The sequence below is a fragment of the Hippocampus bargibanti genome, linkage group LG02, assembly GCF_051943395.1.
Source record: "Hippocampus bargibanti isolate YZ-2025 linkage group LG02, ASM5194339v1, whole genome shotgun sequence".
Classification (NCBI taxonomy): Eukaryota; Metazoa; Chordata; class Actinopteri; order Syngnathiformes; family Syngnathidae; genus Hippocampus; species Hippocampus bargibanti.
Window position 1 is genome coordinate 5,250,261 of NC_142735.1, and position 27,279 is coordinate 5,277,539.

Below are 27,279 nucleotides of genomic sequence, written 5' to 3' on the forward strand. Positions count from 1 at the left end.
AATTGAATGAGTGCATGCACAGGCTGTTATTCATTACTGTCGCCTGACAAGGCTAATTAAATTTTTGTTCCCCCCGCAAAAGAGTGTGTTTATTTATGACAAGTTTTTTTTCCCAGATTAAAACATGCACAGGCAATTGTCGGCTTTGTACTTTTTTTTTCACCACATCACTGTGCAGATTGGATTGGATTGGATTGGATTGGATATGCCTTTATTAGTCTCACAGTGGAGAAATTTACATTTCACAGCAGCAAAGTGATGAAAGGAATGAAAGTAGAAAAACGAAATACATGATACAGATACAGTGGAACCTCCAAAATCACCCACCCCCACGCCCTAAAACTGGTCTGAATTTGGGTAACAGCCAATATTAGAGACCAACAACACCACAACACCCTCTGTCCATTTTGGACAGCTCTTCTCAGTTAATTTCACTGCCTCGTTAACTCATTCACTGCCAGACAATGTGCAAAAATGTGTCCACTCCAGTGCCAGGGTTTTTGTCATTGTCACTCAAAATTCCAGGACCCACAGAATATTGAGTTTTAGGACTACTTAAACATTCACTGCAGCATAAGGAACCTTAGACGCTCCTCTTTCATCAGAAAAAATAGTTAATTCCTAAATTGTATGGGTCTGGAGTCTACGAGCTTGAAATGAGGGTGGCTGTCCAAAATATATTCAATAGTTATATATGTGTGGTTATTTAGTGTTTTAACAACAGCTGAAGCTGGAACAAAGCGCTAACATGGAAAAAAAGGAAATGCTTCCTCCTCATTGGAAGGGAAAAGCATTGCCAGAGGTCCGACCCTTGCGAGAAAAACCTAAACTCGAACAAATTCGGGAAAGGAGCTCTACGTCATATTTTAAATTCCCGAATAAAATCCACAATGGCAGTGAATGAGTTATGGTCACATGGAACTTTGAAATCTCGATAGCAATTGCTTCGCTCAGTTTCTTGAAGAGTAAATGTGCGAACAAATGGAAAAATCATCAACTTCCCCAATTTTTATTATGTTCAACTTGGTAGATACCACAACAATGCAGGCATGTGTGTTCCATGTTTCCTTTCCTTCCCCTCAGTTAATCCATTTAAGAGGGCACATTAAACAAAGAATGCACGCTTGCACGTCAAAAAAAACGCAAAAGCAAAACATGTCCAAATGTGTCAGATGGGGTTCCCGCGTTGTCGTAGTAGCTCAGAAGCGTTTCCAGGCATTCTCTGCATAACATTCTGCTCTCCTTTGATTCCGCCTATCTTGTAAGTGTGTCAATTTAAGAAATGTGTGGGGCTGATATGAAATATTTGTATTCAACAAGATGTCTGGCGGGCATGAGTTTAGGGATATTCTTTGCCGTCTCCGGCAATGGGGTTGGAACGCTGGTGCGTGTGGCTGCCGCTGCTCACCCGCAGAAAAAAATATCCTGTGACTGTAAAGTGTCCTTGAGAGTTTTGAAAGGCGCTCATAAATTAAATCTATTATTATTATTATTATTATTATTATTATTATTATTAATTCGGGTACAGTACATGCATTCACAACAGCATCACGTCACATTCTCTGAAGGTATGGTTGTTTCTATCTGTCTTTGTGCTATATAAGTGAACTCCCAAATATGAAACAGGCTCACATTTATCATTCAGTGCATGGTTTTCTGTTTGTCAAAACAAAGGGAAAACATTGATGCTATCATTTCTTGGAGACTTGAGGTCACTTTTTTTCCTCCTTTGTCTACATTGCAATCTTGAGCCCATATTTCTTGCCGTTTAACCGGCGATCCCTTTGGTGGAGAGAAACACATTTTTTGTTTGCCAAGCACATTTCATGATTTGTTTGTGAAACTGTACTTTTTTGTAGTGGGAGCTCTTTTCCACTTTGGAGCTAGGTGTGGAAACTGCAACAGTAGTCTGGCCTTCAGCAAGAGTGTATATTTACCTTGGAAATGAGTGCGCTATATGGCATATATGGTAGGAGACCTTTTGGTGTGGCAGAGAGCACAATAATTTGATTCTCAGTTTGTCCAAGGTTTTTGGACTTGAACCGTGGACCCCCCATTCGTACATTAATATTTATAGGGTTTGGTATTTTTCTCCTTTTGTGTGTGTGTGACTGTGTGCGTGTCTGTGGAGGCATTTTGAATAGTTCATTTGCGACTAGACGTTTTCATTCTAGTCATTATGCACAGTGCTTTCAGCGACATAGTATTTCTCTTAGCATCTACCCGCCAGACAGTAATCTAAAAAAAATGAATGCATGCACCACCGTTTCTTTGTACCTTTTGGTTGTGTTTATTTGAACTTGTGAGTATGAATACAGAGGCGGGTTAGAAGCTTGGAGCATTTTGCTAGCTTAACTCTTTGTTTGCTTGATGTCAACATTGGAGCGAAGTCTTTAAAATGAGAGCTCACTGGTCAAACATCAAATTGCAATGCTGCTTAGGCGGCACACATTGGAGCAATAGACTAGGGGGAAAATACTTTTGAAGTCAAAATGGTACTGCAACTGACTGGCGACACATTCATGGTGTTAATGTGATTGTGGATTGACCAATACATTTGAAAAATATGACATTTACCTAAATTGCGTCCGATGACATTTTGGCCCGATACCAGCGATATGTACTGTATGTGCATATTTATAATATTTGAAATTTATTATTTATTTTGTATATTAACTCATTCAATGCCAGACGTGCAAAAATCTGTCCACTTCAGTGCCAGGGTTTTTGTCATTTTCACTCAAATTGCAGGATCCACATAATATTGACATTTAGGTCTACATAAACATTTGATGCAGCGCAAGAAACGTTAGCCTCTCTTCTTTCATCAGAAAAAAAATGAGTTACCTTATTTATTCAAGTATAACGCGCAATGTTGTTCTATGTTCTATTGTCAGAACAATTAAAACCTCCCCAGTAAGATATCAGAATGTACATTGTTGAAATGTTGTTCTATTGTCAGAACAATTAAAACCTCCCCAGTAAGATATCAGAATGTACATTATTGACTCATGTATCCCCTTTTTTGATGTTTTGTTGGGTGGAGTGCAGTGAAATTGTTCTCATCACAAAATTCGCCTCGCACCATAAAGTTTGACAGCATTGAAGTGAGCATCCGCATGCTGCTGATCCCCCAGCTGGCAGCGGGAGGTACGACTGCTCCTTGAAAGCATTTTAAAAGTTTGAAAACAATGTCCTCTTTTGCTTTTTGTTTTCATTTTTTTCACCGTTTTACACATTGACGTTGTGCGAGGTTGTTATTTGTTGTTGTTTTTAGTCTTCTCAAGGCGTTGCGGGATTGATGTATGCTTATATATAGTATCTCTCTCCCTCTCTGCCTCTCTCTCTCTCTCTGTCCCACTCTCTGTCTCGACCTCTCTGTCTCTCTCGCTCTCTTTCTCTCTCGCTCTCTTTCTCTCTCTCCCCTCTTTTCCTGTCTGTCTGTCTCTCTCTCTCTTTCTCTCCTCTCTCTATTCTTGCTCTCTGTCTCTCTCCCTCTCTGCCTCTCTCTCTCTGTCCCACTCTCTCAGTCTCGACCTCTCTGTCTCTCTCGCTCTCTTTCTCTCTCTCCCCTGTCTTTTCCTCTGTCTGTCTGTCTGTCTCTTTCTCTCCTCTCTCTTTTCTTGCTCTCTGTCTCTCTCCTCTCTGCCTCTCGCTCTGTGATTTTCTCTATTTCTCTCTCTCTCTTTCTCTGTCTCTCCTTCTCTCTGTCTCTCTCGCTCTGTGATTTTCTCTCTTTCTCTCTCTCACTTTCTCTGACTGTCTCTCTCTCTGTCTCCATCCCCCACTCTCTCTCTGTCATACCCTCTGTCTCTCCCTCTTCCTCTCTGTCTCTCTCCCTTCTCTCTTATTCTCTCTCTCTCTCGCTCTCTCTTTCCCGCGCGCGTAGATAAGTAAGTACACGTCCAAGCAAACGCGCACACGCATCCTATCCAGCGAGTTCTGTCTTAGAGGAGGAATGTTTCCGTGCATCATTCTCTTCAGTCGCTCTAAGAGCCTCTGTCGCCGGCGTCTCGTCCTGCACCCGCGCACTCTTTCTCTCTCCACTCCATCCCCCCGCCCATGGATGTAGCCGAACTGGAACCGAAGCACGTCGTTGTCGTGAGGGCGGGACGTGCGTTTTAAAACGAGAGGAAGAGAAAGAGAGAGAGAGACGCGATCGAGGGATGAAAAAATAAAAAAGAAGTCTCTTTCTGTGAGCGTTGCTGCTGCTGTGCTGTCATTGCATCCCAGCCTGCCGAGCAGCGCGGACCGCAGCGAAGAGGGGACGACAGATCAATCGCGGCTCTATCCCGGGATTTATTGGCAGCAAAGAGGACAATCGCATACAAACATAGTGGTGGAAAACAAAATCGCAACTCGGAGCACTTTGGACAATGTTTCTGTTGCAGTACACAGGTACATGTTGACAACTTTTCAATGCTTTTTGTTGCGGTGTAGCCTCCGGGCGATTTACGCTGGGGTAGCCACTCCGACTGCATCGCTTTGGGGCACGTTTAGTTGCTCTGATCTGTGATCGCAATGTGGCTTCTCTTAACAGCTTTTCTTTTATTTCTTGTTTTTTTTTTTGTTGTGTTCTATGAGCTGTGTGGCAGATGCTTTATGTTACGTTCATGTTCCCCCTACTATAGTATTATCTTGATTGACATTGCAGTCTTGGCTAATGCATGAAGTGTTGATCCATGGTATGGGTTTGTTTTTCACACCCAATATTAGATGTTGCCTGGTTGCATTCTGATGCTCAAATATCTGACTCATATTTCCTATGCATGGATAGCCCCGATTTTTGTTTGTGGTGTGTGGCCTCACCGGATCTAATTAACAGCCTTACTGTTTTGAAGAGCTCCCATTAACCTGCTCAACTGTGTTCAGCTTCCTGTGTTGACACTTTAGTAGTATTCCCGCAGCGCTATCGGCCGATGAGCGTTTTTTTTTCGGGGGGGGGGGGGGGGTGTATCCAGTGGTATCTGTGCTTGGCTATGTCATTAATGAAAATGGTGGCAGTGCTTAGACCTTTTGGGGTTAATGTACATTGAACATCCAACAGCATGTTCTGATTAAATTGTCTTGCTGTCCCTCTGTAGACGTTTTTGACTTCTTACTTGGTCGAAATGCGGTTAAGTGGTTCCAGTTCTGACACTTTTTTACTTGATGCACTCAAGACTTCTCAGAAAAGTAATTGCCTTCTTGTTGTGGCACTGCAACACCACAATTAGTTGTCTTTTTTTATGAAATAATCACTGACATAACGGTTCATTTCTGTGACTCAGAAATTGCTTGATAAGTGGTTCACTGTTTATGCTTTTAGGGATGATGTATGTCAGACATTCGGTACATTAGGAGGACATTTCAGGACATTAGTGGTGTGATAAATTAAAATACAACATATCTTTTATGACTTTTTGAAGGTGTTTTCACCTTTGGCACCCATTTGCCTGAAATGTTTCACATTATTGTTGGTTGTTTGACTTATTTTTAGCAATTTTTTTCTGTCTTTTCATTGTAATCATAGTTCACTTTTAGGTTTATTATATTTTCCTGCAGTTGTAATAATCTGAAAACTGGTTCACGTGTTTAAAAATTATGGCGTTAATCTATCCCAGATCCTCCTGATTGCTGTTGGGTTGTGCCAGTGTGATGTACAACTCCTTTGTCTGTCTTTCCTTGAACTACAGCTTAAATTTCACTCAATTAGATTACAGTTTTGTTTCTCTTTTTCAGTGAACTCAAGGCGCACAATCGACTGTATTGCTGGTATTCGCAGAAATGATATAAAATGTGCTTTCCTGCAATCTTGTGCAAGTGATAAAACTCATAATCAGCCTCACATGACCCAGATCATTGTCGGCCCACAAATATGAAATGTCTTGTGGGTCTATTTGACCGTCCTTCAATGGCTATCCAGGCTCTAAGTACTGGTTTTGTTCATGTGGCAGTTTTGTGAATCAATAACTTCCTTTGCGGAGTAACTTTGCTATTTTTAGGATCAATTTATTATTAAAATCATTTTTAGGTTAATCCCAGGGACCTAAATAAATTGTTTTAGAAATAAAAATATCACAATATAACAATTAAAGAATTGCTTAGCTTTTTTATATCTTCGACTGTATCAGTAAACTGTATTTCATGTCTTAAAATGTTCATCGAGCCAATTTCAACCACTAAATTTCAGTTCATACTGTAGTGCTGTGAACCTATATTGTGCAGAAATCGAAAGTATGGGCTGTTGTGAAAAACGATATCCTTACTCATAAATATTTAATACTGTATTAATGTACATTTATTGATCACTTGTCCTGGCTGACAAACACCTTAATGGAACTTTTTTTCTGGTTCTGTTTAGCGCGTTGTGTTTTCTCTGCGGAGCCCAAATGCTTTTAAATAGTAATGCCACAAAGTGTTTAGCCATACTAGTTAACCAGCCGAGCCACTCATTGCTAATGCCGCCGAAATAGCACTGAGCTTTCCTCGAACTCCGACTGCTTACGTGTTTGTGACGTGAGCATGTCCACAGCAAAGCTTTTTGCATACCTGCCAACTACTCTGGGTTATGGTTAATAATGAAAATTCCGATTGGCACAGTGCTAGCTGTTAGCTTCCTTCAGATAAATTGTGCATGCGCGTGGTATGGGTCTTTCCTGAAATCCAGAGTGACAGCTCATTCCTGGAATCGAGACTCAAGAGTTAGCGTTGTTTTGCCGGAGAAAAATCAACAAAAAGTGTGAAAAGTAAAAGAAAACTACAGTCGTTTTGTGAGGAATCCTCCCAAGCATTTCCAGGAGTTAGACTTCGATCAAAAAAATGTGAAAATGTCGCAAGTTTGAGTTTCATACCTGTCAACCTTGGCTAATAGTTGTTCGTATCAATGATTACAATTTCCGTATAAAAGTTGTAGTACGTCGGACATTATTTGAAATGATAAAAAAACACTAACAAAGCGGAAATGCAGACAGCTGCACAGTAACCTCGACCAGGGTGTATTGATGGGGGAGAAAATGCACATTTTGACTTGCAAAAAGCAATGCAAAACTTACTTGGAGCTTTAAGATATAACCATTATTCATACCTTAAATTTGATGTGAGCATGGTTGACTGTTGTGCCTTTGGCAGCATCTGTCACTCCTTTCAAAGTAATCAAAGCTCCATGTTAAGTTTAATGCTATTTCTGCCGACAAGTCTCGCTTCTTCACAACCTCTCGAATAAGTGATTTCTCTGAGTGCCTTTGTGCGACCGACAGGAAGGGCAAAAGGCATACAACCTTGTATATGGTTAGATCGATCAGCATCTATTAGCTGGCCTTTAAAGGTACGAGGAAGCGAGTGAAATGGGGTTGTTGCTTTTTCAATGTGCTTGCTTGAGAGGCAGCACTTAAATATTTCATCTCTGGCAGAGGACGATAGCGCCACAGAACAAATGAGTGCTGAATGCAGAGCGGACGACTGGCTGTCGCCTGCAACATCGGGAGACTTGACACCTTTTGCAAAATGTACACATTTTAATAGGTTGATTCCTGACGACTTGTGTTTTCGAAAGTATAGTCTGTCAGTTGCGGCTGTCCAGAGGACTTATGAAAGCAACTGACATGGAGATATGGTTACCTCAATGAGTTGACATCGCTTGTTTTTTAGCTGTGGTGGGCAACCTAAAGCCAGTGGCTCAGCTGAATTTCTTTAAACACATCAATGGCATTTTAATTGCTTGGTAGACATCAGCAGATGATGTACCAAAATATGAAACGAATGCATGTGGTGTCCCTTCATGGACATAACAGACAGATGAAAAATGTTTCATGAATCACACGTAATTTGGCTTGACGGAGTCATTCACCATCATTAAAAGCTCTTCACGTTTTTTTCTCTTGGTGTTGAAACCAGTACTCCAAACATAAGCCTAAATGATAAATCGGCTTTTTGCTTTTACCCCAGGTTGTTGATGTTTGAGACAATTTGTGGTCAAAAAGGAGGAATGTGTTTTGAAGGACAGTACAGGTGTTGAATAGTAATCAAGCAGCTATTATTAATGTCAGCTTTCCACGAGTTTGAGGAGAACCCGGAGGATGTCTTTCTGGTGAAATAAAGCAAATATACCAGATTGGCATTTGGACAGCAACAATATGATAGTAAATAGTCTACTGTGTTGCTTTTTCTAATTAAAGCAGTTTACTTCAAGCTGAGTCATGGTCAACAGTTCACTGTTGACTCATGCAGGATCTGCAGTTTGTCTCGTTTCCTCAGGAGCATAAATAAGACGTTTGATGTGGATAAGATTCGCCAAATTGCTGGAAACATCATGACTCAGTTCAGTGTCTGTGACTTGAATTCATCAAAGGTAGACATTCATGACCTCGTGCACCTACGGAAGACTTTTTCTGTTTGCCGAAATGGCACCACCGATGCACAGACTCCCACTTTCTCATCAATCAGTTATACTTTAACAATCTATGAGAGGAAGGAAGTGGGCTAGGGATTCCACTTCCTGTCACACGCCAGCACTCAAAGGCTGTTTCGGTAATAATTTGACTGTTTTCTTTTTGCTTCATCACTCTTGAATCTCCTTAGCATCCTAATGAAAAATACTGATTGCTGTCTACTCCTGTACCTATTGCTTACTTGTATATGCCCGACAGCAAGTCTGCTGTGCAATTGTTCTCTAATGAATAACACAGGCCGTGCCCATGTCTCACAAACATCAAATGGGAAACAAAGTATACTAATAGCCAGAGTTGGCACATCCCTTTGAGGATCAGCGAGCTGGGTTGTGGCAGCTCTTTTCAACCTGCCGTATGGAATCTGAGTCGCTAAGAGAGCTTGGCAGCGCGCTGACAAGAACTGCGAAGTGTATCGGTGATACAGCTCAAGCTCTTCATGCCTTAATCGTTTTCCTGATAAGCAACCAGGCAGGGAACCTTGAAATTGGAGCTAAGGACCCCGCAAGTTGAGGAGCTCCGCAAGAAACATAGTCAGCCATCAGCCTGATTCTGTGAAGCGGTGAGGTGGGATGGCGGCCGCTTTGCTCGCCTGCTGAGTTAAACCCTTCTGACAGTCCCTTTGAGCCCAGCATAGTAAAGTGTTCTGAAGACACCGGATTATACTGTTCATTGGGTTACACGTGTCCAACATTTTATCACCAACTCCCCCGCAGAAGAGGAGTCCCAAACTCGAGGTCAAAGGGCCAGGCTAGGCCCCTCCACACCATTCATTTTTGTATGCCGCCAAAGCTCACCAGAATTTTTCAAATTCCATTAATTACATGCAGTGGTAATCATTTTGTAACATGATGTGGTTGATATTATTTTATTAATTCAGTGTGTCTTAGCTTCTCCCTTGCAGATATCCTGCCATTGCCACATAAACATAACAGCAATCAAAATCAATGTGAGATCCCTTGGGCTCTTAAAATGTCAACAAAGCCAAAATAAATGTCAATAAAACGGTCATGACAGAGCAATTCAGGCTGCTGAAATTGTTAATGTTGTAATTATCTGTTTCCAATATTTCTTAAAAAGAAGACCAGTCATGTTTTCCTTATCTGAAAAGAAAGCACTTGTTTAATATTGAATGACAGGAACATTGTGAATCTGCTTCACTTGTCCTTGAACACATTACAGGAACTATTAATTAACGTTTGGCGATGATGACATTTTTGACTATGCAGCAAGTTATTTCCAAATCAAGTTTTTCAGTGCGACAGATAAGATTTTGAGCTTTTTTTTGTTTGTGCTGTTTGAGTAAATGGCGCACTCTGGGAATATCTACATACACCATAGTGTCATCTTGTTGAAGTAGCTAAAAAGCAATCTGCGGTGGATTGTGAATGATTGTAAAGGTACCAACGTGGCTTGTTCTGAATGTGAAAATCCAGTTAAAGGCAATGCTGTTTGGGTGATGTGGCATTTATGAGGCATGGATTTACAGTAGCCACATTTTATGCAAAGCATTGTGATAATAGTCGCCACACTTAATGCAAACCACTACAATCTCGTTCGCAACAGATTGTTTTTCCAAAATCAATTCTTCCTATTTCGCTGTAAATGAATACTTTGCAGCTTGTAAATCACGACACCTCCTGCATGTTAATGGTGTGTGAATACATATGGTTTGGATTTTGCTGTATTACACTTGTCTGTAAGCAGTGTACAGTGTTGAGTGTGCGAGGGATAGAACACAGAGGATGACATTCCTCATGTTTGACTACTAATAAATCTTCCTTCTGCGCACTTGTGGGCGGCGATCAACTTTTATGGTCTGGAAACCAAAACATGAATGAATGTGGCAGGTATGTGGGAGAAGAATGGATGTACAATTATACATTTGTTTAAATTAATTAAATTAACATTTACTCTTTTTTGTAAATAGCACAGCCACCTTATGTTGACTCAGTACAGTTACATATATCAAATATGCTTTTTCATACTTGTACTATGTGCAGTTCTTTATGAAACATTTTTGCGGTTATATGTTTCATTCCTTTCTGTTTTGCTTAGAATCCTTTGTTTTTTGTCTTTTCACCCCGCCCCCCTTTCAAATTGCTGCTGTGGACTGCAAATTTCCCCATTGTGGAACTATTAAAGGCTTTCTGATTCTGATTGATTTACCTTTGTGGAATCAACTATGCCTCTCAGAAGTTGTCCTTGATGTAGAACTATGAATATTCACCTGTCAATCAATTTTCACCTTAACGTTCCCGTAAAAAAAAACAAAATCACAAGAGAACAGAGTCATAACATCTTATCAATCTTTTATCTTTTCTACTTTAATTCCTTTCATCACTTTGCTGCTGTGAAATGTAAATGTCTCCATTGTGAGACTAATAAAGCCAAATCCAATCCAATCAATGAGTCACTTTGTGCTTAAGATAGTGTTGTACTTGCTGTCCATTGTGCAGGGACGCATTTGTAGACATGCTTCCCAGTGTGTCCCGCTTTGATTGTTTTTTTTTGTCTACCCGGCAGGCTGCCATTCCCAAGAGATATTTTGTGCTGTTGCATGCTAGCAACTTTATCCAAAGCAGTTGGACAAGAAATATTAGGATGGATCCCTGCAGGAATTCAGGACTCCGCTGATGTTCAATGGGAACGTTAACGGTGCTTACTCCTGCTAGAAATTCCACCATGCACATTCCACCATGATGTCTCTGATCCACTGGTGAAAATGACGCTTTGATCCTCTCCTCTTTCTTATCGAACTGCTTCATGTAACAGAGGGTACAGAAAGTGATTAAGAAATAAAGGCTCTCTGTGTCGTTGTGTTCTCATATTTGTCATTTTTTTTTGTTCTTTTGACTTCAAGATGGTGCCGCGAGTGTGGCTGCCTTTCCAGCAGCCCCTGTATTTTGTTTTTCTACTTCTTTCTTTCCTTTTTCTCTTCCTTTCATAACTTTGCTGCTGTGAAATGTAAAATTCTCCACTGCAAGACAAATAGAGGTAAATCCAATCCAAATAATACTTGAATGCTTTCATCTTGGGTGATGAATGGACCCAATGAGTTTTTATTCACCGTTCGAGCCTGTTTTTTTTTTTTTTTCTTTACTTGAAATATCATCACTCGAGATTGCCTGCATTGTTGGCATTGTATGAATGGACATTTATTACTTTTGCTACACTCCTCATCAAGGGATATAATACCCAGATGTCTGGTGTTCACAGCACCCCACCTTTGAAATACACCAGGCTTGGCTCTGGCTTTTATACCGAGCTCACTTCTTGCGCTTTCTAATAAGGTGTTTAACAGTGGTCTCGCACCAGGCAATCTGAGCTGCGCTTCAACCCACTTGACACCTAAAGTCAGATATATTTGGCAAGTGTGAGTGTGCGGTTGAGTGATCAGGTTTGCGTTTCTTCTTCTCTGGCAGGCTTGGAAAAAGTGGGCTGTAGCCCAAATGAGATTGGTCAGCATTATTTGTATGCGACATTCCTGTGTCATCAAAATATTATGACGCGATGGTTTCTTGCAAGGTAATTGCTGTCTTCCATTTTAGCAATAAACTATTATTGGAAATACAGCAGTCATCCAATATAGGTCCATCATGCTATTACAGTATTGTAACATGCTCAATAAATAATCTGCTGAAGTTCATTATATGTTTAATCATGAACAAATTTGATGTCTCCTGTTTTCAGTCATTGTTGATATACGCCCCCCTGCACAATAGAAATAAGGAACAAACCAGGAACAAAAAAAGTCCACAGCATTGCTGCCTTGTGTGTTTGATTTGCCCTATAATTAATGTTGTTCCTCCACACATTTATTGATTTGGAGTTGTTTATTTTAGTTATGTATTTATTTGCACATACATCAGCAATATAATAACATAACCAGAAACATAGGAAGAATGTCTTCATATGAGATCATAAAATCCAAAATATAGTTTTTAAATATGAATCTGATCCATTTATTATACATCTTCATATTCACTATACAAACAATAATATATTAAAACAAATAAGTAAACTTATTTTACTACACTGAGAGCATTCAAGAAAAAGAAATGTCAACATACATTAATTAAAAGATGTGTGCGTGTGTGTATATGTTCCTTGTTCTTGATAATACTTCGTCTTTTCCTTTCGGCTTTTCCCTTCAAGGGGTCGCCACAGCAAATCAGTGTCCTCCATCTTTAGAGGTTTTATCCACATGTTTGTTTTGGCCAAGCTTTTACGTCGGATGCCCTTCCTGACACAACCCTCTGTATTTATCCGGGCTTGGGACCGGCACAAGAAGACATATGTCACTTTGTGGCTACAGAACAAGCAACTCGCTCAGTAAAAGGCTCCCAAACACAAAATGGTCATCGGCACAGCAACATTCATAAAAGCAAAAATAGCGTTAGCGTTAGAATGTTCCGAATTCGGGACACTCCTTATTTTTAATATTTCTCCTTAAATCAACAAGTTAACGTTAGTTTATGCATTTCAGTGTCAAGGTAAACCTCTTCTGAATAGCTCATAAAATAGTTACAACATATACTTACGCTGTATTGTCTTGATAATACAGTAACCACCAATTAACATAATAGAAATAAACCTGTGAAAACCACTGCCTTGAACAATAGAAATAAACAGAACAAGAATTGATCTTTTCAAATAGTCCACAACACGGTTGGCTGTGTGCTTTCATGTGCCTGCCTAAGTAATAATAATAGATGTGATAGTGCAATAATGCATCTTAATAGCTACAAGATGATAAACACCAACTTGTACAATAGAAATAAAAATAATCTGGGCTGGGTAAAGTGAAAAAAAATCCACCTTGTTTGATCACAATATATGCGGTTTGACGTTTAATGCAAATGTTCACAGAAATTTGTCGTGAAACTCTTCATTACAATTTGTAGTGGTTTAATTATGTTCTCGGAATGTAATTTCTTCTGTAAAACATACTGGATTCATTCAGGACATCCTATGGAACATGTTTGGGATACCTTGGGAAATCACTGTCATCATATCCAACTCGATCCTCCTGGCTTGAAAGACACTCCACCTCCTATCCCCCCAAAGAGTAATATACTCAACATTTCTTCCATGGACTGAATTGCGAAAGCAGGCATTGTGGTTTTGCGGGCTGGACCAGCGAACATGGGGATTCTGGAGATTTTGCTTGTTTGGAGAGCAGCCATCAGTCTGCTGCAAGTAAGACCGAGAGCAGTCAATTTTTTGTTGCTTTTACATTGGGCTACAGAAATGGATCAAGCGGAAAACAAGACATGGAAACAAAAATGGTAGAGGATTCAATGGCTGTGGCTGGAACAAAGACTGCATTCTAAACAGAGGAGAGCGGCTGTGTACTGTATGCTGTCTGATTTTTGGGTTACTTTCCGTCTAAAACAATGGCAGGAGACCATTTTCTTTTGTATCACAACCTTCGAGGCCGTCCTTGAAACACTCGGAAAGTTAATTTTCCCAAATGTCCTTCTTCCTTTTCCTTTATTGTCACTCGAACATCAAATATGTCGCTGAGATGTCTTAAAAAGGCTTCAGATGCATTAAACATTTTTTATTGAATTTTATTTTGAAAGCCTTTTGATGAAAGAGTCACAATTGTTTTGTATTTGTAACATAACCTTGATCAGAATGACTTGTATGTTTAGTGCAATGGTTCTTAATCTGGTTTCAATCTAACCCTGGAGGTTCAGTGAGTCGGGCTCAGGGGCTCGACGGAGCATATGCCATGGAGGGTACAACATGTTATGAAGCACCGACTTGTCCATCACTGGCTGGCATATGATATTACAAAAATGTTTGCCCATACCGTTGTTCATAACTCGAATTTTCATATGTCAGGGAGCGTCTGTACTTGTCTCTTACAAGTTTATTTATGTTTTTCCGTTTTTAATAAAATGTGTATGTGGCGGCGGGAAATACATATTTATTGTTCACTCATGAAGGGTTCGGTTAATGCGCATATCAACATCTGATTGGGTTCAGTACCTCTAAAAAGGTTAAGAACCACTTTAGTGTACATGTATTTTATTTCGGACACCAAAATGGGTGCTTTTGTTGTCCTTTTCAGACTGTATGGCATGCTATCACTTTTTTTTTACTTTGTGACAGAACGCTTCCTCAAATTCGACACCTATTTCAAATAGTTTGCTCCATGTTTTTGTTGTTCCACCTCAAGTTGTGTGGCATCATGGCAGCAGACGTAGAGACGTAGGGGAAATCCAATTTCAACTACAATCACGGTGATGGTAGTTGAAAGTGGCTTTACCTTACATGACCGACTTCCTTAAACCTCCCATTTCCGCAATATACTTTGGCCGTATAACATTTGGCTCGTTCAGTGTGTCCATTCAAACATATCCCTTTATATGTGAAACCATCTGTTTGACTTCGGTATGAAGGAACGTGGGCTGTAACCTTTCGCCTGACACATTCTGTGGAAACCTTTTTTTTCAGTAACTCCACAAACAAGATCAGAACACATACGGTTTGGCAATGTTCAGAAACCTTCAAAGATGTGGGCTCATATAAATAAGCTCTGTGGAAGTTTCAAGCTCAAAAGAAGCCCTGTGCCACTTGCAGGTTTATATCAATGGGGTTTTGCTCACGTAACGCTCAGCAAATCTTACAGTTAGCCAGTGTTAACCCCCCCTTACCCCCTGACCCCTCCTCACACTCCCATCCATGCGTCCTTCTTTAGAAAGTACTGAGGGAGATATGATCCATTGCCAGTTTGGAATGGGAGCGGGGGTGCAATTTAAGCGTTCTTTGAAATTTTTGCTGTACTTAGGAGCACTACAATGCCTTCTGAAGTCAACCTTTGGTTCAACTTACCAACCTGACGATGTTCTTTCTGCCTTATGGCTTTTGAAGGAACAATGTGCAATCATCTGTAATGCTCCTGCACTTTTAATTCAGATACATTTACTATACCTTTTATCATGTGTAAGATAATGCAGAGTTGTCGGAAAGCAAAGCATCCCCGGAACCGTTTACAAATTACACAACAAAAGGTACAGTTGCCCCAGATTCAGAGTTCCTTGTCTTCCTTCCTACCATTGTCTTGCCCTAGTTGAAATTGTAGAAAGTCTTTCTTTGGAGGATAGTATTGCTCATCTTGACACTGTTAGATCACTTCATTCTGTCCAGTTCCAGAACAACATGCATTTTTCTTCCTATTCAATGTTACGGACAGTATACAATTGTATACAAACTTTTATATGCTCTATGAACACATTCAAAATTCTTTCCCCACTGAAATGAATGCAAATGTCATTAATCCATTCTTGAATCCGCAAAAAAATGTTTATATTGCTTAATTAGAAAAATAGCACCATATAGTATTGTACTTTCTAAAATCATAATTACATATGAGATATTGTTCTGCTCCTGGTGTGTGGGCCTTGGCTATCTGGTCACAGAAAAGTCATCCTTAGATTTGACTTTACACAGACACGAACAGCTTGATTGGATCCCGAAAGGATTTGCACTTTATGCAAAATCCACGAACGACTTTATAATTTGCAGATGGATCAACGACATCATTGATCAAATCTGCTAACACCTCATTCATTCCAGGGATTCTCTGTGCTGCCATTCCTGGTAATACAATTTTTGTCGGAAAAAAAAATCAGCCAAATAGCTAATATGTTGAAAACCTTTTAAATTCGGGCACTCGCCTCTCAACAGACCACTGCACCTGGTTTCCTTTTCTCATCATAGTTCAAAGGAAGCATAGAGAACAAACTATGTACATACTAGATGAAAGGACATTTACTCAAGCCCAGTGCATTAGGAAGTCCATTATTGGATATGCCTTTATTAGTCTCACAGTGGAGACATTTACATTTCACAGCAGGAAAGTGATGAAAGGAATGAAAGTAGGAAAACAAAATACATGAGCTTCTGGAAAGGCAGCCACTCTTGCGGCGCCGTCTTGAAGTCAAAAGAACAACAAAAAAAAAAAAACTAAATAACAAATAATATGACAGCCCAAAGACAATGTGACAACACAAAGACTCAGAGAGTCATTCATTCTTAAGCACTTTCTGTACCCTCTATGTTACATGAAGCAGTTCTAGATGAAAGAGGAGAGAATCAAAGCATCTTTCCACCATTATTGACAACATTCATGTTATTTTTGCAACTAAATCTTTAATGTCATATGCTCTTGGCTTGCTCCTTTGAACTGGTCAGTTTAATTATAGTGCACGGGTTTAGTTCATGCTACATAATATAAGCAATAAGCAAATATTTTGCTGTAAGAGTTGAACCTCGAATATCGAAGCTAATCCAGGTTTGAATATTGTTGTGTGGAAATATTAGTAGAAGTAGTCTTTTAGCCACATTCAAACGGTCATAAACAGTTGGTGAGGTAAGGACAGTTTTGGTCGAAAAGTTTTGGTCTGTGTTGGGTTTTTTGACTTGAAGGTAACAATCTCTAAAAACATGCAATTAAAGTGAAATCATCAAAGTGATATTCCAAAAGTTTAATTGTCTGCTAAGTTTGGTTTAAAGATTCTGTTACATTCAGAACCTTTGAGTCTAAATCCGGACTACTTAATACATTTGACTGAGAAAATGCTAAATAAAAAACTAGATATAAAAATTTCATTTCACTTTCCAGGAGTCCATCAGTTTTTATTCATCCAGACCCCGACAGCACCTCTATTTCCCCTTGGCCGCCATTCACTTCAACGCAATTCTTTCAATAATCTGCCCTACAGGCTGAATGCCAGTCATCGGCGAGCTTGTGGCCTTAAGGACGCACGCTGGCAACAGCTGAATGAACATCATGGCACTGAACGCAGCCATTACAGAGAGCGAGGTAATTGGATTTACAAATCAGCTGTGGCTCCGGATTTGCAGTGGCACTGGGCTGGTTGGGTCATATTTCAGAGACTTTTGTGCATTTTGTCACCGGAGGGTTTTGTTACTAATGAGAAAGTGCCGCATGGAAGGGTCTCCCTTTGTACAGTGCCATCATCGTATGACGTGATATTTGTAAGGAATTGAGAACGTGGCAGTCCATCGTCATAACATATTACTCTTTATTGTCATTGGCAACAATGTGAGAATGACCACGTTCAGTACAACAAATAACAAAAATATAAGGATTTACAGGGCCCAAGCTCAGTCTGGCATTGCCAAGCCCATGAATAATTGATGCAAAAACGTTTTGCCGATAGATGCCCCAAGATATTGGCAAAGTATTATTTTTATCTAAATGAAGCCCTGGCGTAGTTCCTTGCTACTGATTTGACAAAGACCGACAAAGAAATAAAAGGATGATGTGTAAGTATCAAATGACTGCGTAATGTAAGGGTGCAATTGTGCAAACATACCACCCAATAACGGTCGTGTGGCTATGCTATGTGCAGACTCACCAAGCCGAGCTAAGACCTATCATAGCAGTGTCCGGCACCGCCATGTCTGGACAGTAGGAATATATATATATATATATATATATATATATATATATATATATATATATATATATATATATATATATATATATACAGTAAAGTCTCGTTATATCGATATCGGATATATCGATAGTCCCGGTTATATCGATACTATTTCTATGCACGCACGGAGAAAATTACATGCAAACAGGGTCGGATATATCGATAGTCCCGGTTATATCGATATTTTTTCGGACTCCCTTGAATATCGATATAATGAGACTTTACTGTATATATATATATATATATATATATATATATATATATATATATATATATATATATATATATATATATATATATAGGGCCTATACTACCAGCAAGACTTCAGTTTGCTGAAGAAGCATCTTGGATAAGAAGCGAAACGTTCGACACCTTCAAAGAAGTACAGATGGCGGCTGAAGAAACTTTTTAATCGAAGCTGAGATAAAGTGATCTATAGTGCAAAACAACACAATGACCATTCTGCAGTTGGTACAAATATCTGCTAACGTACAATAGAAAATACCTTGCAGCCTGCTGAAGGTTCACATGACATAAACCATACCGCATAGAAGTCTTTTGAGTATGTGTCACATGTGATTCATGTAAAAAAAAAAATACTCTGATAGTGACGGACTAGTTTATGATCGCGTGAACAAATCTTCAAGCACTAACTAAAAAACTCTAAATGAAGTTGCATACACCAAAGGTCAAAAGTGTCTACATAAATTGTAGGGTTCAATTATGCTGAAAATCATGCAAGCATATAGAGAACATCCCAATAAGAAGGTTGGAACCAAGACTCTGAATTGTGAGGGAGCTGTACTAACCAGAATGCAATCACCCTGCCTCGTATCACCAATTGGAAAAATGTGTGATGTGTCAAGCGCAGCGAGAACATTTGTTCTGGTTTTGATGTGGTGGATTGTGATTTGTTGTTGTTGGTCAAAAGACAGGAGTTAATCACTCCCAAGGCTTAGATTTAAGTGGTTTGTGTTATGTTGTGTTTGACTACATTTCCAATTCACAAGGGTGTGGTATTGACACGATAAAACAGTCATTTGATTGAGTTGAAGTTGCTCTTTTCCATGTACTGTAGTTTGTTTGTCATTGGAGTTAAAACAACAATAAATCAACATTTTGGTACATGGTATGTTGTGCATGCACAGATGTCGTCAAAACAACTTCATCCATTTACTCAACCTCATCTGTGAAATTTGAAGTCAAGCACAGGTTCTTAGTCATCCTCTGCAAGTTTATCCCAACAAGAGTCTGCCAGCTAGATCAATACAAAGATTAATTATTTGTCCAACTTAAAGGCTGCTCCACCTCACCTCCATTTTTACAAGTCTCCTGCGAATTCTTTCCCCTTTCCTGATGAGTCTTGAGCTCTGGCTTGTTAGTGCAGTCCTTGGACCGAAGCTGTGCTGTGAGAAAATTGGACGAGGGGCTCCAGAGGCTGAATGACGAGGCAGAGCAGTTTTGCAGCGCAACTCACAATCACACAAGAAATGGCCTCATTGCTCCCCAATTTAAGGTCTTTGGTTAAGTGTTCTCCAAAATATAGCAGTCCAATTTCTCTTAGCATAAACAATTGCTTTGTGTGGAGTGAACACACATGTCGCATTGGTTTTCAGTCTGTACTCGTAATTAGACACACTGCTGGTTGATTTGTTTAACTTGGCATTTTCACTGAATGATACTGCCATTTTTGTGTTGTCACTGTGACACCATGTCAAGGCCTGAGTGAGCGCATCCCCTAATAATAGCGTACCAATCAGAGCAAAAACTTGATCATGACAGTTACATTCCTCCCTCTTATTTTTGTTCAAGTGTTTCTTCTTGGCTTTAGATCTAATCCTTGTGGACATTGTCTATAGACCATTATTTCCTGCAATTTTGTGGAGTGCCACTATTGGCTGATTTCCAAGTTGCCCACATTTGAGTGTTTTTTTTCCATTCACAGAGATAATTGTACACAGTATAAACCACATTGCAAATGATGCTGCAAGTTCTGGTTTTCACTGATTTGTGGCATTTATGAACTGCCTCGCCTACTCTCATAATGATTTGCAAAGGGATGCATCAAAAGTTCTCAATTGAGTTAATCGTCCACAACATGTTGTTTTATCTTGAGGTTACTAGACTTCAGACTAAATGTGTCTTTCTGTTTGTGTTCAATGCATTTAGAATGTTATTCTCCCGTGACTGTAAAGTGTCATTTGGAGTTTTGAAAGCCGCCTAGAAATAAAGTGTATTTTTATTATTATTAATGTGATTACTTCAGTCTAAGGAACAAGGAACAAGGAACAATTGTAGTTTAGTTTAACTTTCGACCCAACTTATTTCCAACAAACCATTTTATTGGCATTTTGCTGTGAAGGTTCCAGTGAATAATCAATAAAAGAATGGAGTCTCGATCTAGAATTTGTATTAAAAGGTAACGGAATAAAAAGAACAGCACATGTCCCACTCTAATGAGCTAGGTTCATTTTAGCACTGTTGGTATTTAAGCGAGGCCCACTCTGTGGATCTCGTCTTCGGCATGGTTTCACTCCCTAATCCTCAAATAGACCACATAATTAATGGTGAAATGACTGCATAGGCCATGCTAAAGGAAAGGATGCATCTTATTTAGCCCCTGTTTTCCTATGCTGGCCTTGGTCAGAATGTCAATGTCACTCTGGGGCTTTTCGTTGTCGAGGATGTGTCAGATGTCTACCGACAGTCCAGCCAATGCAAGCATTCTCTTACGTGTGATTAATCCTTTGTCTTTACTTCTCGCTTAATCGTCGTTGAGCGATCAGACAGAAGTGCTGAAAGTTCTGGTATGAGTCACCCCCAACTTAACATATCTCGTCTGCTAAAGACAGAGTACTTCTCAAACTAAACAAATGCAGGGTTTTTTTCTGTTAATATGGTATGACCTGTCAATCACTTCCAGGTTGATAAATCCCATCCTCCATTTTTTTCCCCAAATTGCACTAATTTCTTCCAAAAAGAGCTGATTTTCCTCCTCATCGTTAGTAATGATGCATGGAAATACAAGCAACTGGAAATGCACATGTGGTGTACCGTTTGTGTTTGTCTGTGTAAGCTCTCAGTCATACAGGAGTGGTCCATCGATGAAAAGGTTTCTTCAGCTGTCATCTGTACTTCTTTGAAGGTGTCGGACGTTTCGCTTCTTATCCTAGTTCGCTGAAGAAGCATCTTGGATAAGAAGCGAAACGTCCGACACCTTCAAAGAAATACAGATGACGGCTGAATAAACCTTTTCATCCTTTTTTATTTAAATATTTGTTGATGAAAGTGTACTGTGGATGCTATTTGTTTGCCCATCTTTGAGGTCTTCCATAATGTCTTAGCATTAAGATGGCGAGACCTTCGGAAATTCACAATGTGTGTCATTCCCTTTTTTTACATTTTTATGTTGAACATTAACTGAGCAATTCAATTGAAGCTTTTATTTTTTTATATCATGGTTCCCGATTATCCAATGTTCTGCTTGTTACGAAGTGAGTTGAGTTTGCTGCCACCATACGGTTGTAGTAGCTCAATGTTTTGATCTGAAGCGGAAAAAAAGGATCCAATCGACGGCTCATGTCTCAAGGCAGTACAGATGAACCTCAATTTACGAATGATGCGATTGATGATTGATTTGGTTTTCAAGCTTCCAACTTTCAAATTCCACCCTATTTTAGGTTCATAAACACCTTAGGCCTGGCTGCGAAAGACTTGACTGTTTTTTCCTATCCTTTGAATACACCATCAGTTGTTGAAAGCTACGAAGGATAGTGTTCTTTCAAGACATTTGTTTGAACTGTCGTGCATGTTTCACGTCATTTAACACAAAAGCTACTATCTGTTGGATGGTTGGCAACAAGTGGATACATGGATTAATGTTTGCCTTCTACTTTTTGGGCAAAGCACAATTAATTGTTGCCTGTCACGCTACATCACTGGCATGGACTGAAAAAAAAATGAAACAAATTGTCCTAAAATAGCATGTTCATATTTCAAATCACTAGAAATGATTGTGACAGGTTGGACCTCAAATGAGACAAAATAACGTGTTCTTACAATGTGTTGGAGCATTGGACTGTTAAGTAAGACTTTTTATGGGCTATTCTCATCAAGGGAGTAATCCACAATTTACCTATTCTGCAAGTATTTACAACAGCAGAACATTTAATCATTACTGTGCAAGCGCATTTGCCTTTGACCATGTAAACAATACACTGTCTGTGCTATGCACACTGTACATTGCTTTGTACTGGCTGTCTGATTGTCACATACATTATTTAGATGTCCTGCGGTGCCTGCGGGTTAACAAAGCAGCGGGGAAATAACAGCCCCCCGCCCCATGGTAGAAGTACAGCCGGCTGGCCAAATCTCCCCTGGAGCAATATTTTGACAAAGGCTTTTTGAAGAGCTTTGCTGTCAGCCACCTGACCAGACACTCATTAGCCAGCCCTGCCGCACCAAAAATACGTTGGTTGCAGACACAATACACTTGTGACTTCATTCGGGGGAGGGAATGGGGGGGGGGTGTTTGTTCATTGAGAGAAAACAATGTGACACTCCTACTTAATGTAATTCCTCCATTGAGGCTGGTTACAATATACAGTGTACATTTCATACCAAATAAAAGACATGCATATTGTCCTTTTAATTGCTACATTATCTGGCTTCTGTTTATAACAGTGCCGACATACAATCTTTTTGAAATAAAAAATGCCATCTGTATTTTGTTCATGACTTTTACATCTGTGTAAGCTCTCGGTCGTACAGGAGTGGCCCATCGATGAAAAGGTTTCTTCAGCCGTCATCTGTACTTCTTTGAAGGTGTCGGACATTTAGTTCCTCATCAACAAAGCAGAAGTCTGGCACCACCAACTCTGCCCGTTAGGGGGATATATATATATATATATATATATATAGGGCCAGAGCTACCAGCACAACTTTAGTTAGCTGACGAAGCTTTTTGGATGAGGAGCGAAAAATCCGACACATTCAAAGAAGTACAGATGATGGCTGAAGAAAGTTTTTCATCGATGATTATAAGTGTTCTCATTTGAATTCTAGTGTGTGATAGTGATTGACCACGTTGCATCTTGAAATCCCAATCCAAATAAACTTGACTTTATTGTGGATCGAGGACCACCCAGTTCATTTTCCCTTGTGTAGACTAGATGTTATGACATATGTGCTCTCTTTTCACTGCAATTGTTTTTTTTATACATAAATGATGACAAAGTTTGAAGTTTTGCTGTCAAGTTTATTTAATTGGTTCATTTATAGTCCTCCGCAGTGACAGTAATGTGTTTCCATCCACTTGCAAGTGAGATAATTGGTTTAGAATGTCATGGTCTGTGTGTCTGTCCAGCACTTGCACTTGGAAGACTGCTGGTTTCATTCCCACTTCCCAAAACAAGGCTTGTGTCTCCTCGTTGCGGGGTCGTAATGCTAAAAGCAGCCACTGGTCTTGTAAGGCACTAAGACAAGCGGAGAAAAAAAAGCACAAGCGAGGTGGTTCATAAGTAGTTTATAAATAGAGACTCTTGGATGATTTATACTTGCTGGGAATTCACTGCATGTGACCCCATCAGTACATGTCTTAGAGATGAATCGAAGAAAAAGTTGCCTCAGCATGACTTCTCCAATTTTAGAAGCTATTGTTTATTTCCGTTTTTTTTTCTTTTTGGTTCCTCTCGTGTCAAAAAGCATCTATCCTAATAACCTTAAGGATTGTTGTGTTCAGCGTTCTTGTATTATTGGATTGGATTTACCTTTATTAGTCTTGCAATTGAGAAATTTAGATTTCACAGCAGCAAAGTTATGGAAGGATGCTGAAAGGATTCATATTTTTTTATGGAATTTGGAATTTTGGAATTATTATAATTCTGCAGGCTATGATAAACACAGGTTATATTTAGCTTTAAAGTGGCACCTTGAGATATGAATTTCTAAACTTATTTCTTTTTCATAACACAGGCTGTCATGTAGACAGTTGTTGCTTAAAAAATACTGATATGATTGTTTTCTGGTAGAAGTGAACTAAGACACGTAGAAAACATAAATTTGGCAGATGTTGACCAATTTGTCGGAAAAAAAGAGGCACAAAAAATGTATTGCCACTCACAGCTGGGCTTTAGTATCAAACTAAACTTCAAAAAAATAATTGCATGCTATGTGGTAAAGCTCACCGTGTAATCAGTTTAATTGAATGCTAATCGGCATTGCCAAACAAAATACACTGGCTAACAAAGACCTTCATGGCGTATTTGCCCTTGAAGCAGTAAATAGTTTGACAGATATGAGAGAGAGAGAGGGTCAGAAAGAGACAATGAGACAGAGAAGTGAATATGTAGTCTTATTTTATATTTTCAGTTGAAGCCCTAACATACACATGTATATACTAACAGTATATACATGTAACTCAAATTGTACTGTATCACAGATGAATTGTCGTGGAAAAGTCCAATAAAATAATTTGAAGAAGGGTGGGAATCCTGATATGATAATATTTAAAGCTGCACAGCTGCTCAGTTTACAAATGCTATAAGGTGCCACTTTTGTTGCCACTGTTTGTTCAATTTTCCGCAAAATTGCAAATACACCTTTTTTTCTTCAACAAGATAAACAAAGCATCTTTATTGTATTTTAGAAATTGTGCTGATATGTCATCAAATGGTGAGTATAGTTTTGCTTTTTTGATTGTTGCTGTGCTGATGACTATTTTGTGTTTGGGAGCCTTTTACTGAGCGAGTTGCTTGCTCTGTAGCCACAAAGGGACATAAGTCTTCTTGTGCCGGTCCCAAGCCCAGATAAATACAGAGGGTTGTGTCAGGAAGGGCATCCGACGTAAAAGCTTGGCCAAAACAAACATGTGTATCATACCTCTGAAGGTTACTGATTCGCTGTGGTGACCCCTTGAAGGGAAAAGCTGAAAGGAAAAGAAGAAGTGCTGATATAAAACTGCCCCCAAAGTTGAACAGTTTGGAGTTCAATGAAAAATTGCTAATAATTAAGACTCCAAATGTCATATTATAATGCCCTGGATCTAATGTTGCACTCTTCTGACAGTGAATCAATCTCAAGTGAGTCGATTGTGTCAAGTACTTCACCCAATTTTGCCAACCATCCAATGATTGAAAAAAAAATATACAAAACATATATTACATACTTGTTAGTTCAAGAAATCTTATTTTATGACAATATCTTTCTGTTTTCTTTCACGGTGACATACTCCTTTTTTTCTTTCCTACTTCTATTGATAAATGTCAAGACTTTTTTTCCATTTTGTTGCTTGAGTGAGCTTCCCTGAGCATGGGCGGCCTACACTATTGCTTTATAAGTATGATCTATGAACTGACTAATTGCCACGGTCCTCATGGCTTCAATGACCGGACCATTTACTCTGAAAGGTCATTCCCTCATCAACGTGGTCCCCAAGTACCAATAAGTGTGAGTTCCAGCTTTCGATAAGTTTCCATCCTGCACATGATGCTTTCCCCCCCCCAATATTTGCGTTACGTTTTGACTGTACATGGTAAATGGCGCTCGCTTGTCCCTTGGCATAGAGTCTGGAATGCGCAAACAGCTGGGAATGTACAATTGCTTGTAGGCGGTGGCCAGGTCAGACTGTTCACCCAAGTAGTTATAGGAAGTGACTTGAAGCGCGTTTGAGTTCTTATACTTAATTCAGATTCAAGTGGAGAAGAACTACTTGACACGTGAATACAATTGTTGGTAACCTTCTGTAAAAGATAGACCAAGCCCCCAATAGTCACTGAAATACGAAATAAGGGACATAAGTATTTAGGCCCACTTGTCATGAACAAGCTGCTTTGGCTATCTTGGGTGTGAAGCCTGCATTCACCACACTGTTTTTCTTGTTTTCGTCTATTCTACGGACGTCCACTCGGAAATAGATCTGATGTTTTCCGAATTGTCTGCTGTGTTTTATTCTGATCCATTCTTTGATGTGGTTAGCTTTGTGTTTTCTGGGTCTATATCCTGTTGGAGCACGAAATACATTGAGGTTACTGACATCGAGGAGCTCAATGCACTCAATAATAACTTGATAGACTTGAGAAGGCATTGTAGATTCAGGACACTCTGTACTGCGTGCAGTCAAGCAGCCCCTGAACATAATATCCATGTTTCATCCGAGCTATATTCAGTTTGTCAACATGTGGATGTCATTTAAACTCATGAGGGTCAAAAAAGCTGTACTCGTCACAGCATAATTTGGACCTTTTTGAATGCCACGCACATTTTCTTATAAAGACACAAGAGTATAATTTCCAGTCTTTCATAGTTCACCAAAGGGCAATGTGATCTGTCCTCGGTTGATTTATTTTTTATGACCTTCACTCCTTCACTGCCATTTCTGAATTTATTCTGGAATTGAAAATATCACATAGAGAGCCAATTTCGAATTTGTTCGGGTTTCGTTTTTTTCTTGCTTGGGTGCCGATAAAGCGTTGGCCATGGCCTCTGGCAATGTTTACCACAAGAGGGCTGCAGTTGGCGGAAAGCGCAATTTTGATTGGATGGCACTGACCTAGGTTGGCAGAAAGTGCAATTTTAATTGGATGATACTGGCCGCCAGTTGAAACAGGTATACGGCCCTTTAAATGAACCCGCCGAGTAAAAACAAAGTACACTTCAGCTTGAATGCACCGGAGATTCACCTTTGTGGAGAGAAAAGGTTCTGGTTTGAAACAATACCATCGATGAAACAGTCAAATGTCAGTGACATTTTAACGAGCCCCATGTTAACATTAGCATCAATATACTTCTGTGAGAAGTATGTTGCACAGCAAGTGTGGAAGCTAATGAGCCGTGTGCAGGCTAGCTAGCAGTAACTTCGCGTATGGACCCGGCAAGTTGACTTTCATTCCGATCGTTTTACCAATCATGAGGAACGGAAAACCATTCATGTTAGTTGTGAGTACTATCACAGTTGTTTTAAATAATACATTCTCACATTTGTTGAAAATTGGCCGTGCGTGCGTGTGTGTGTGTGTGTGTGTGTGTGTGTGTGTGTGTGTGTGTGTGTGTGTGTGTGTGCGTGTGTGCGTGTGTGCGTGTGTGCGTGTGTGTGTGTGTGTGTGTGTGTGTGTGTGTGTGTGTGTGTGTGTGTGCGCGCGCGTGTGTGTGTGTGTGTGTGTGTGTGTGTGTGTGTGTGTGTGTGTGTGTGTGTGTGTGTGTGTGTGTGTGTGTGTGTGTGTGTGTGTGTGTGTGTGTGTGTGTGTGTGTGCGCGCGCGCGCTCGCGTGTTGTGGCTCTCACTGAAAAACATTTCTAAATGTTTTTATGGGTCTCTTAGTCAAAAAGGTTCCCGACCCCTGTTATAGAGTATATATTTTATTAAATATTTATTTTTCA

General features: G+C 39.7%; 1 protein-coding gene across 7 annotated transcripts in view; it reads left to right on the forward strand.

Annotated features, from left to right (window-relative positions):
- Nucleotides 1-27,279, forward strand: part of enox2 (ecto-NOX disulfide-thiol exchanger 2) — a 174,502-nt gene that overhangs the window by 32,576 nt on the left and 114,647 nt on the right. The window contains exon 1 of one of the 7 annotated variants that reach the window (XM_089021834.1): nt 3,938-4,398. The exons of 4 other annotated variants lie outside the window; for them this stretch is intronic. In XM_089021834.1, coding sequence (XP_088877960.1) covers nt 4,377-4,398 — 22 coding nt within the window. In that variant the 5' untranslated portion in view covers nt 3,938-4,376. Of the gene's footprint in view, nt 1-3,937; nt 4,399-13,609; nt 13,629-17,181; nt 17,266-27,279 lie in introns of those variants that run through there. 2 more of the 7 variants (XM_089021860.1, XM_089021869.1) reach the window with 2 other exon arrangements.